This window comes from Vespula vulgaris, chromosome 10, assembly GCF_905475345.1.
Source record: "Vespula vulgaris chromosome 10, iyVesVulg1.1, whole genome shotgun sequence".
Taxonomy (NCBI): domain Eukaryota; kingdom Metazoa; phylum Arthropoda; class Insecta; order Hymenoptera; family Vespidae; genus Vespula; species Vespula vulgaris.
The window spans coordinates 6,918,814-6,931,363 of record NC_066595.1 but is presented as its reverse complement, the minus strand read 5'-3'; the positions used below and the strand labels follow the sequence as shown (position 1 = coordinate 6,931,363).

Genomic DNA, 12,550 nt, shown 5'->3' with positions numbered 1-12,550 from the left:
AAAGGGGAAAGAGAAAGAGCAAGAAACAAAGGTGAAAAAGCGGAAAGAGGGGAAAAACGAGGGAAAGATAAATAGAAAGGGATGCAGAGGGTGAAACGCAGGTGGACCCTTTTACGCCAGTAATTAGTCACTTCTTTTTTCTCCGAGCGTGCTATGACGGCTACAATTACAGATGAATGCGTGATAAATATCCAAGTTAGATATTCTACCTATCTCAACCACAATATCTACATTTCCTTCCATTAACAAGCCCGCTCTTTTGACAATGTTTCTCTTATGATCGGTAATATTTGCTTCCGTGACGCACGAATGTTTCCTTGTTTATAGAGGAATACATTGTACTTTTCTTCTTTGATCCGTTTTTCCAATGTGAGCTCTAACTGAGGTTGAGTAGATCCGAGCAACGCGCTGATTATCTAAATGATCGTAAAAAAAAAATTGTACTTTAGAAAGTTAGTGATTTTGTGTGTAAAAGAAAAGTAAAGAAAAAAAAAAAAAAGAGAGAGAGATACGTAATAGAAGCTAATGCAGTAACGTGATGAATATTTTTCTGAAAGGATGCCTTTTTCCAAGCATCCTCTAGAATCTTGAGATATTCGATACTTGAATCCTTGATTTTCTGTATGTAGCTTGGAAAATCCAAATCCGAATATTCGGAAAAGGGAAAACTATTTACATCGAAATCGTTCGTATTCTCGGATAACTGATATTCGGGCATCCGTAAATCCAAAAAGGAAGTAACGGGTTTAGTTGGCCGTTTGAAGACGATACATAGAGAGGGTAGATTGGATTAGGCCGATGCGAAAAATCAAAAGGAAATGGATGGAAATGGAAAACGAAGTTCGACGGAGCACGTCGAGAAAGAAAAAGAGAAGAATTGAAAGAGAAAGAGAGAGAGAGAGAAATTGGGAAGGAAAAGAAATACCGACAAAAAGAGAGAACGATACTACTTACTTTATTTTCCAGACCATTGGTCAATAACGAAAAGACCGCGATGTCCCTGGTCACGTGGTCGTTTTTCAAGGAGAGTCCCATAAGGACAGCAAGTATACACTTTTTGCTTTCCGTGAACTTCTCGACAGCTCGTAGAGCACCCTCCAAGGTGAGGAAATCCTGAGAATAGGCAAAGTATTTTGTACATCAGCGTGGAAAATCTGGAATTCGTTCATCTCCATTGGCATTCAACGGGCAAGAGAGTTTCGTTGAGAATAAGAGGGGTGACATCGATTTCGCTCGCACCCTCTCGATGGATTACGCATCGGGCTTGTTCGCGAGTGCCGATCTTAACGAACCCCATTCCAAACTTCCAAACTAAACGATGTAAATCAAACTTTCCTATCCTGAATAGGGATGGGGTTTAAAGACGACGAGTGTTTCGATCCTATTCAAATATTTTGCTTATTCCTTCGAAAGTAATTTTAAGTTCGACTGACGTATCAACTATTTGTCAATAACGGCCTACCACAGTTATCTATTATTTCTTTCATTTCGAATATGAGATGTAAAACTTTCGTTTTCCCCATTTTAACACTTACCTTGACTAATATCGGAAAGCCAATAAACGGTACACCACTTTCAAACTTCAAATCTCTGAGTATGAGATCATCAGGTGTTAATTCACTGATGTCCGTTTTTGCTGCAAGTATTCCCTGATAGACTTGGTCTCTATCGGAACCAAGGGACGAGATTCTCTCGAGAGTTTCCATAATTTCGCGATCGAGTGCTGTAGCACGATTTGCTTCTTCTGAGAAATTGCAAGTATCCAATAATATCGGACCTAATCGAAACATATCACACAAAAATTTTTGAATCGATATTTGAACTGATAAACTAAGTTTGTTATCGTTAGATCTCATTGTATACTATCCCCAGGAAAATTAGGAAAAGGATGCTCAAATTTTTTGTTATCTTAAACAGCTTTTCTAACTATATGTTATTATGTTATTACTGTAGCAGTAATAGTAGTAGTAGTAGTAATAGTAGTAGTAGTAGTAGTGGTAGTAGTAGTAGTAGTATTTTAGAGTAGCGTTCGTTGTACTTGAACGAAGCGAGGCCGCATGTTTAATCCTTCGGCATTAGCGCGAAAACGGGGGAAAGCAGGTAGGTTTTCCCTAATGGCTTTATAAAATATGTAACTTGTGAAATTCTGTATTCCTTTCGGTTCGCGTCCACTTGTTCAACGTTCTTTCTCTTTCAAAGAATGATATAATTCAATGTTTTAAAAAATATACAAAGAAGAAAAAAGAAAAAGAAAAAGGAAAGAAAAATTGAAGGTAGGAGGTAGAAGAAAAAAAAGAAGAGAAGAGAAAGAAGAAGAAGAAGAAGAAGAAGAAGAAGAAGAAAAAGAAGAAGAAAAGAGTTCGATAGAAGCATCAATAATTTTTCGTTCGATCCACCAGGAAGACTTTCGAGTCCCCCAGGATCGTCGATTTTCAAGGAAAATGGACGAGTAGGGGAAGTAGGAGGAGAAATGTAGGAAGGTAAAGGGAGGCTAGGCTCCAAAGGTATACGATGGAAGGAGGAAAAACTTGCCTCGTAAGAAGTTTGCCAGCCACGCGTCGACGGCTTCGGGATGTTTGATGAGAAGGTTGCGCGCGACGAGAGTGGCGCAGCTGCCGACCGCCTCTAAGTGAATCGTTTTCCCATGCCAGGGCCAGGATGCGTCCTGAGGACGGTGATCGATAATCTCGACGACTGAGTTGACCAAGGTCCTATCTTCGTTCGCCAGGACATGATGATCCACGAGTACAACTTCTACTTTATTTTCCCTATTTTCCGTTAGAATGTTCAGATCTATTTGATCCCTATGGACATAAATCGAGTCGATCAGATATACTTTGCTGAAAGAAACTTCCTACATCGATCTAAAAGAGGAAAAGAATGAAGATTAATAACTTTTGTCAAATTCGAGATAGTATTTGTAACAACGGGTCAAATAGTATGTCATTTATTTCTCACTCTAAATCAACTCGGATCGTTTGTCTCATGACATCGAGGTCTACTTTCGTCAAAGTAATATCTACGAAAGTAACTGTCCATTTGTATGAGAGAGAAGGAGAGAGAGCGAGAGAGAGAGAGAGAGAGAGAGAGAGAGAGAGAGAGAGAGAGAAATCTATGATTGTATCTCTCGAGAGAAATGTATGAATTAACGGTTATTGTGAACTATACGATATAACCTTCTCCTCTGTTAGATTAAAACGATCGTGAGCTTATTTCTTTACTATTCATGATGCGAAATTAACTTTCTTAGTTCTGTATTTATGTATGCAAGTAAAAAGAATTGTATTTACACGAGACAAGTATTTGTCATGACTTTATGGCGTAGATTACAAAATAAATAGATTCTCTGTAAAGTAGGGAAAATGAACACGAGCTCTCTTACCTAAATGTCAAAAGTTCTTCTGAAATTCCATGCTTGCGGAAATAATAAATGACTTCGGTCTTAATTCGAAACTCTTTCTTGGCAACATTTAAAATAGGTATTACTGCAACATTTTCTTCATTTTTACTTTTTTTAGTTTCATTCAAATATTCACAAAATCCTTGAGCCAAAGCGCAGACTGCCGAATCCAAGTCGCAAGTTTGATTTCCAAGGACAATACGAATCGTATAGTATTCAGATAATTTCGTCTAAACGAAATGATAAATCGGCATATAATGTAGATAATTATGATAATTTGAATAATCACAAAGATATATTATATATCGTATATTGAAATTATATTTTGTTACGTTTTGATATCATAGTTTGTATTCCGTTAAAAAAAAAATTCAATATAATCTGAATATACTTTCGAATTTAATCGAATTGAGCCACAATCGAAAGTTAGTTCCTATTTACGCCACCAGAGGTTAGCAACGACTTGAGAAGAAATAGTTTCTGTATCGCATTGATCAATATAATTATCGTTTCGTAGAATAAATAAAAAAACGACATATAAAATATTTGTATTTATCTTTCGTAAATATTTCTTTAAATAATGAAGAATAATATTGAAAAAGATATCGTTACTTACTAGAGCTGTTTTTGACGCAGTTAAAAATGCTTCCATAATTTTGCGTTATTTCTCACCGTTTGAAGATTAAAGAAATTTATGAAATGTTTCTTACGAATCTTTAAATAAAAGTGAAATTATTTAAGTAACAGTAGTTGTAGAAATAAATTATAATACAGAGTTGTACGTAACGTTAGTCACAAGGTTGCAAATCGATGTGAAACATGTGAGAGCGAACATAACCTATACGATACGATAGTTTTTTCAACTATTTTAATAATTTTATATTAATTAAAAAAGTGAAACAGATTGCTTGCATTTCATCGATACGAATAATATATATATATAATTTATAAAAATATATATTTTTATATGTGTAGAATTTTTTTCTTTCTTCGTCATTTACGTAATGCAATCTATATTACCGACAAGTTGACCAGAGAATTCGATAGTGAGTTAAAAACAGAATATTAGTGCCATCTAACGTTAAATTTGGATTATATAATATATTTGGTATCATCTCATTTAATTATTTATTCTGATATATATTTTTCTTATTATTATTTGTTATTAAATAATGATTAGTTAACTCGAATTATATCGAGAAAATAATAATATTTATTAATATAATCGAGAGAGAAAGAGAGAGAGAGAGAGAGAAAGAAAGAGAAAGAGAGAAAAAGAGCAAAGAATTTCTTCTTTTTGGAATATAATTTCTTTATCGAATGAAGAACTACTAGATGGTTAATTGTAGGTACGGTAGATCCTCGCAAAACTTATTCATTATTATCAATACATAAAGTTAATACGAACATTATTACACTAGTTCTACGATACAAAGCATTACTCTCTAGTAGTACTATGTAAATCCTAGATCTGCGCAATCTATTCTTCGAGTATTCACGGAAGTAGTGGTATCGTAGTTTAATTTTTTCAAGATAATTTACGATCAGCACATTATAATGTAAATTTATAAATGTTTTGTTAGATGTCTTTTTGAATGATTCTGCAGGTATAGGTAAGATAAACTTAGCAACTTGTTGATCTCTTCAATGTTGCCTTACGTCTGTATTTGTGTAGTATCTTTTATTTTTCATCTGTCTTAATATATAATTTACAAACTTACTTAACGCACGTATAAATCTAAAAATATAGATATTTATGTTGAGCATAAACAGAAAACGTATAAAATAACAGGAGATTTAGCTCGTCTTTGTGCTTTTGTAAATTATCGCTTGGACGGCCGTCATTGTACGTAGTACATTGTACATCGTAGATATCACTATACATTCTCTCTCAGTATTGAAAAAAAATCCTCATTTCAATTCCCATTCTCTTAGGAGTGTAACACAAACGCGGAATTAAATTCCTATATACTGTCCATTATCAATAACGTTGTAATAACTTTCGATCCATTTTCAACAGATCTTTCGTCTTACTTACTTCGAATAAAATGATTTTCGTTAAAATGGAAGACATCGGTGTCTTTCAGCAAAGTGTCTCTCAAATATAATAATTTTCACTCAAGAATCATTATCCTTAATGTTCGAAGTTTCGGTAAACACGAACACACTTATTCGGAAGAAAAGAATAAAGAAAAAAAAAAAAAGGAAGGAAAACAGTTTTCTTTCTCTCATCCTAGAATTTTTATGGGATTCACCGAGAAGAAAATATAGTTTTGGTCGGTCGCATAACACAGACACAAAGGTCCTTTTTGTGGTCGAACACAAAAGGACCCTTAATGGTTCCTCTCTCAGGAGCAAAGGGAAAAAAGAAGGCAGCATTCGTCGAGGGTCGGAATATTTTTAGATGCGAGCAGGAGCAGGTAGTACTAAAAGTGGGATTCAAGTAGTTTCGACACCGTATTGCACCTGCTACCACCGTGGCAACAGTGGCACAGGTTCCACCGTGACCACGAAATTTGCATTACCCCTTCTCCGAAATTTACGAGAGACAAAGCACTTCGGCTTATTGTCTTTTTTTAATCTTTTCTTCTCCTTTTTCTTTTTCTTCGTTTTATTCCTCTTCGCTATTTACTGTTCGATTCTTGACGTATCTTCTTCTACAGGGCGATCAGTACTATATCCCAAATATTTTGTCGATTCGTGTAAAATGAATGATAAGTAGTACAGTCGTACAAAAGGCACATTTTCTTTATTCCGATAATAATTTCACTTCTTATCGTCCAATTTACTTGCTAAAAAACTGTGTACTTTCAAAGACCGTAACAATATATCTTTTTCTAACTTGTAAATGTTTGACTAACGTAAGAAGGCACGCTTCGGCAATACTTTCCTTTAATCTTTTCGAATGATGCTGATAAAATCCAGATCGTGATAGCACCGCGACTAGAGATATAACTTCGCTGGCACATAATAATAATGGTCGTTAAAGTTGTACGTGTTCTCAAAGGGACACCTTGTATATGTACAGTTGGAAAATATAAGTAAAGTACGGAAGACATAGGATGTAGAAAATTGTTTGATCTTCAATTACTTTCGAATCGTTCTCTTCGTTGTTTTCTCTTCGTTGGAGAACGTTCGATAGAATTAGTACAATAATTTTCTATCGACGCATGATATCGGCGATCGTGAATCCTTGCCTGGTGGGTGCAGGCCTGGGTGGTGGAGGTGGCTGAGGAGTCGGTGCTCTTGGAGGCCTTTCAATTTCCTCTTCGCGTTCTCTTTCACGATCTCTTTCTCTGTTTTGTTTCATCTCCCGTTCTCTTTCACGTTCTCGTTCCTGAAGTTCCAAGAAAACTCTCGATGGACCTGGTGACCCGAGTCTTCGACGATACGACGAGAGTATCAGAGGAGGTGGTGGTGGCAAAGCTGCTGGAGGATTTTGCGTGTTTGAGTGAGTCGAACTACTGCTGGTTATCGTGGAAGGTTTTACGGTAGGCAATAGGTCTCTTCTGATCTGTAATTGAGGCCTCTGTCGAAGCGGAGGAGCTGGTACTGGAGTTGGTGCTGATGCCGTCGATGGAGTCGGTGCTGATGTTGGTGCAGACACAGGTGCTGACGTTGATGCTGGAGGTGGTGGCGGTGGTGGTGGGCCTGGTATCGATTGGGCTTGAGTTTGATAACCAGAAGTACTCGCCGACGTGCTTGCTAGCGACGAACTCGTCGAAGAAGACGAGGGCATAGACGAACCTGATTCCGGACCACAATCTTCTTCTGGACTATCATCGTCCCTAAGTGCCTCTTCCAAAGCCTCTGGAGGAACGTCACCGACCGCATGAGTTAGCGCATGCCTCCTGAGGTCACAATTCCTACGAAAAACTTTTCCGCAGGACGTACACTCGTACGGTTTGTGATCCGTATGTGTCAAAAGGTGAGTCTTTAGGTTACTGCGTTGATTGAAACTTCTCGCGCATACCGGACACTTGTGTGGCGATTCCTCCATATGAAGGATCTTATGCACGGCCAGAGTGCGACTTTGACAGAAACCCTTTCCACACTCGCCACATTTGAACGGTTTCTCTTTGCTATGGATATACCTGAAATGTGCGATATTTCGTAATATCAAATTGTTTTTATCGAATTGCTTATCTTTTATGTATTAGATGATAAAATCGATCAACCTACCTGTGATCTCGAAGATGATCCTGCCGTCTGAAGGCCTTACCGCAAATATCGCACGAATACGGTCTTTCATCCGTGTGTGTCCTTTCGTGAATGAGAAGATTATAGGATTTCGTAAACTGTCGGTTACAAAATTTACATATGAATTGCTTCTTCGGCCTGGATGCTCTGCCGGGAGCTCTCAATAATCTTCGATCGAGATGCTGATGAGCCAATGGTCCACCCGGAGGATAGAGAGCGGAACTACCAGGGAAAGGACCTGCAAAAACTGGGTATCCAGGTGGTGGTTCCAAAAGAGGTGGCGGTGGAAGAAGTAGAGCTCTCGCTGCCAATTCTTTTCTTTTATCGGCCATCATAGCCATAATCTCGTAACTGGACGATCCTTTTCTAGCCACGGATTGTTCGGGACCGACTTCGTGGTCCGTGTTTCCGCTGGTAGACGAGGAAGGTGGTAATCCTGGAAGATGAGGATGCATCTCGCTGGGATAAGGAGCGAGATGCAATCTGGAAGGTACGACGGGTACGAAAGCGGATGATTCCCGATGATGAGGATGGCCTAGACCAGTCACCAAGCCATGTCGATGTTGATGATAAGCCGCGAGGGCACCGGAAGGATCGAATCCTCTAGAGGACGACTGTCCGGAAGAGGCCGAGGACGATGTCCCTGAAGATGATGGAGCAGATCGCGAAGACGGACCAAGTGGTAGGTCACGACCTCTGCTGGATTCTTCAGAAGCCGTGGCCGAAGCCGGCGTCACGACTAGATCCGTCGGCATATCGAAGACTTCTAAAAAAACATCGTGAAAAGATCACGGTCGTTGATTCTGTACAGCCGTAATAGATAATTATCTAGACGATCAGGATTCTAGATATTCAGAAAGAAACGCATTGGAAAGACTACACGAAGTCGAAGTATCGGAGCTCCGTCTTGAATAAATATTCTCTTTTAAGCAAGCTCGGACGGCGATCGTCGATATCGCGGGCCAGCACGCGTTTCACGAACGTGAACTGGTTATCTCGAGCCGAGCACACCTGCTAACATGGCTTCCGCGGGGGCCCAGCGGTCACGGCTGGTCCCAGCGGCCATGTTGGAATCGTGAATGCCCGTAGGACTTGAAAAGTAATAGAGAGACGCCTTCCTAAGCGTTCTTTCATCGATTAATCGAAAATATTCAAACGTGCTTACCGGAAGGAAGACGAAAGGGAAGTTTCCCGAAAGTTCCTTAATCTTCAAAACTCAACATTTGCATTTCACCGCGATTAGAAAGAATCTCACGAGTACTCCAAAGAGGAAAGACGATCATTCGTCTTCTCGTTCTCCCTTGTTTACAATGAACTGCCACAACGCACTCTATTTCTCTCTCGCACTTTCTTTTTGCCGACACTTTGATCTCGAGAGATTCAAGGCATTCCGTGCACGCGCTCCTTCTCGGTCGATGGCGCGCGAGCGCGCACGCACACGCACGCACATGCACGCTTGGCTCAGGAAGTAGCACCAGCGACTAATACAGCGTACTCGTTAACGACAGGGAAGACTGCAAAAGGTATTCTATCGGTCGTGACATCGCGGATAATTTGCGAAGAAGTTTGCGAGACTCTCGCGTATCCGATATATAGATAACGCGATGTTATACATACATACATACATATATATATGTCTGTCTATCTCTCTCTTTCACTCCTGTTTCTTGAGTACACGTATCTCACTGTGGTGACGGCGTAGCGCGCGCGGTTTAACTGCGTGTCGGACGCTCTCGGACGCGATCGGCTTCCACGGCGCACAGAGAGAGCGCACGCAGCCAAGAAGAAACACGAACACGCAAAAGCAACACACAGGTAAAAGGGAAGCACGGCGTCAGAGCGGCGCAACTCGCCTGGGAGTCTTTCCGTTCGGCTGCCGCTGGTAGCGCTGCTGCTGGATGCTGCGCGACCGGACCTCGCCGGCTCCCTTCCTTTTCTCGTGCCGCTCAGCAATACAGAAAGAGACAGACGGAAAGATTGAGAACTGGGAGGGGAGCTCACGGTTATCGTACCTACCAGAGCCTGCGACGCGCAGGTTGAACGTAGGAGAGACTTGGGTAGGACGGTGGTATGTGTGCGAGGCTCAGGTTTGTATTTAGTATTTGGAGTACCCTCAACGTTAAAGGTTCAACACTGCGAATTTTTTGTTAATCTTTAGTTAAGGATTACGGATTGTTTTGGTCATCACCTACTTGCGTTCAGATCAAAGAAATTTTTCTTCGATTTCGAACTCCTTATTCTTCAAGATTCGATGAAAGAAACTTTGTAAGAGTAGGGAAATGTTTGATGTAAAGACGTAATAGTGTACAGCACTGAGGAAGGAGATCATTGGTGGGATGAGGACGAGGGGGTGCGGTCGGTGCACCCCGCCATAAGCCAGAGGCACTCGGAGAGATCGAGTCGCCTTCTCTCCCTCTCTCTTACCTTATCTCCCTCCTTGCTCCCTGCCCCTTCGCTACTTCTTTTTTTCCCTTTCCGTCTCTTTCTTCTGGCAGCAGCCGCCGACGCCCAGCCGGTTTTACACCTGAGAACCGATTCATTCTACCTTCTTGGACTGACGCTCCTAGTTCTTCTTAGTTTCCACTTGGAATTACGAGTCAACATGCAAATCATCGCGATCAGCTGCGAGCCAAGTTCTTGGAGATTCGAATGTTTTTTTTTCAAGATGAACTCAAAAATCGATTTCTTCATTTCTTTTTCTTTCTCTTCTTTCGTTTCTTTCGTATTGTAAGCAATCGACTTTCGAGTTATTACGTTCTATATCGGTAATAAAGACGATAAGATTCTCGTAATCGAGGAAACGCGCCGTTTATTGCTTTATGACTCTCCGTGGTTTCTCGGTCTTTTTCCGAAAGGAACGAAACCAATGGCCTGAGACTCTCCTCTCACGGTTGACCGCATCGAAACGTAAACGTGGCAGGTACCTGGTAGGACGAACGAATCAATCGCATGGCCTGTGTTTTCAGTGTGCATCCTCGAGATAAGAAGGGCCTGAGTACATACTCGGCTACATTCTCTCTTTTTCTCTCCGAGGACTGAGTTATCGCGTTGCTTAACGTTTCGGAAGCTTTTCGATAATACTTTTGCGAGTTGCTTCTTTTTAAAAACGATAGAAGACACGTGTCTTTCTCTCTTTTCTCTTTTCTTTGTTTTTTGAACTTTTTTTTAGGAAAATTTTGGAACAACAGTCATTTAGAAAAATTGTAAAAGATAGCCGAGTATTCTCGATATTCGCTATACGAAGTTACGAAGAAGAAGAAGAGAACGATTGGTACAGCGTGCAACTGCCTCTGGCGTCGTTTTCTTCGGTGAACTAGTTCCCTCTTCTCTCTCTCTTTCTCTCTCTCTCTCTCTCTCTCTCTCTTTCACATGGTCGATCCATTCCACCACATCGCAGTCTTACTACTACCATAACGTATCTCGAGGACTACGATCGCCAGCGTCCAGCGAGCAACGTCACCGAGAAGATCACCGTTCAAAGTTGGAGAGAGAGAGAGACAGAGAAGAGAAGAGAAGAAAAGAGAAGAGTAGATACAAAGATTCCAGCGAGTTCGAATGGGCCAAGATAAACAGCGAAAAGTTAGCTTCGTAAATGTAAAAGAAGGAACTTCTACTAAGTTTTGATCGAACTGACTCTAAAAGGACCTGTCCTTAAATTTGTGTGACTCGAAGCACTTTCTTGTGCGGTGCGTCGATTTGCCGCACGGTGACTCGTTGGAATCGTCGCTTTATTCCGCTCAGGGAGCCAAAGAGAAGGACATAAAGGCGGGATCCGATTGGAAGGGATGCCAAGCTCCGTGAAAGTTAAGAGGAAGGAGAAGAGAATATGAGAGAATGAGAGAGAGATAGATAGAGAAAGAGAGAGAGATGGACCAAGACGGTGTTACTACGTGCACGGGACCCACGAACCGGCCACCGCATACCTGCACGACGCGTAATGAGAACATACCAGCGTCGTTCGGCCTGCTATCTGCTATCAAACGGATACCAACCACGGACCGACTCTATCTGGGGCCCTCAATTCTTCTTACAAAATTATTGGGAACTCATGGAGTCGATTTTTGTTTTCGACTCTTTTTCAACGTTCAAAATGAACGTTTAGATCTCTTTTTGTGTTTGAGACAATGGAATATAAGAGTTAATGGTACTCTATTCTTTGTTTCATTCTTTTACTTATGTCTTTGTAATACTATCTTTGATTGAGTTAGGAACTAACTTGAAAGCTAGATTGTTATCTGAAATATGTCGACTTAGGTGAACCTTTATAGAAAAGGAAAGAAAAAATTTACGGAATGTAGTTACGTGGCTTGGCAATTCCGGCCGATAATTTCAAATCTAAAACTGGTTCTTATCGGTTTATCGGGATCTATATGCACGGAAGGTTTCTACGAACGATTATAAAGACTCCGTTTGTTAAAACTATATTCGTCTCGGATCACTTTTCTATTAATAAGTTTTACTTTCGTTGATTTTTCATAAGAAGAAAAATGAATGGATATGTTGAAGGAGAAATCACCCGTCGAACGTTACTTCCCTGTATGTTCGTTCGCGGTCGATTTCGTCTCAATGGCAGGCGGTCTCTCAAATTTTGTCCACCTCTACGTCGTCGTTCTTATGTTGCCGTGTGTACGCCTTTCCCAAGTCATACACATACTCGCTCGTTTTACAACGTTCGCCACTGGCCGAACACGCGAATGTGGTTTTGCATAATTAGGCTGCCTCGGCGGTCACTCTAATAACACGTGTACGTACCGAGTTCTCGTACAGTCTCCTCACGAACGATTACTTTCTAAGGATTTTTTCAAAGAAACATTTTCTATTTTCTTTTCTTTTTTCTTTTTTCTTTTTTCTTTTTCCTCTTTTTCTTTCTTTTTCTTTTTCCCCAAAAGATCTTATCGATCAAATTTACGATTTATAATCTACTGTTGAAAAAGAAAAATAAAAGAAAAA

The 12,550-nt window shown here is 40.4% G+C and overlaps 2 protein-coding genes across 2 annotated transcripts; both read right to left on the bottom strand.

The window, feature by feature from the left end:
* Positions 1–109: 109 nt before the first annotated feature.
* On the bottom strand, positions 110–4,207 carry LOC127066806 (exopolyphosphatase PRUNE1). The gene is made up of 6 exons (XM_051000987.1): positions 4,017–4,207; positions 3,383–3,630; positions 2,533–2,804; positions 1,536–1,777; positions 955–1,113; positions 110–416 (listed from the first exon to the last, which is right to left on the bottom strand). The coding sequence occupies exons 1-6, from the start codon at positions 4,050–4,052 to the stop codon at positions 243–245; spliced, it is 1,131 nt and encodes a 376-aa protein (XP_050856944.1). The 5' UTR covers positions 4,053–4,207; the 3' UTR covers positions 110–242.
* An 857-nt stretch (positions 4,208–5,064) lies between these two features.
* Positions 5,065–12,466, bottom strand: LOC127066795 (protein bowel-like). The gene is made up of 3 exons (XM_051000968.1): positions 8,766–12,466; positions 7,583–8,366; positions 5,065–7,494 (listed from the first exon to the last, which is right to left on the bottom strand). Exons 2-3 carry the CDS (start codon positions 8,353–8,355, stop codon positions 6,561–6,563), a joined length of 1,707 nt encoding a protein of 568 aa, XP_050856925.1. The 5' UTR covers positions 8,356–8,366; positions 8,766–12,466; the 3' UTR covers positions 5,065–6,560.
* Positions 12,467–12,550: the final 84 nt, after the last annotated feature.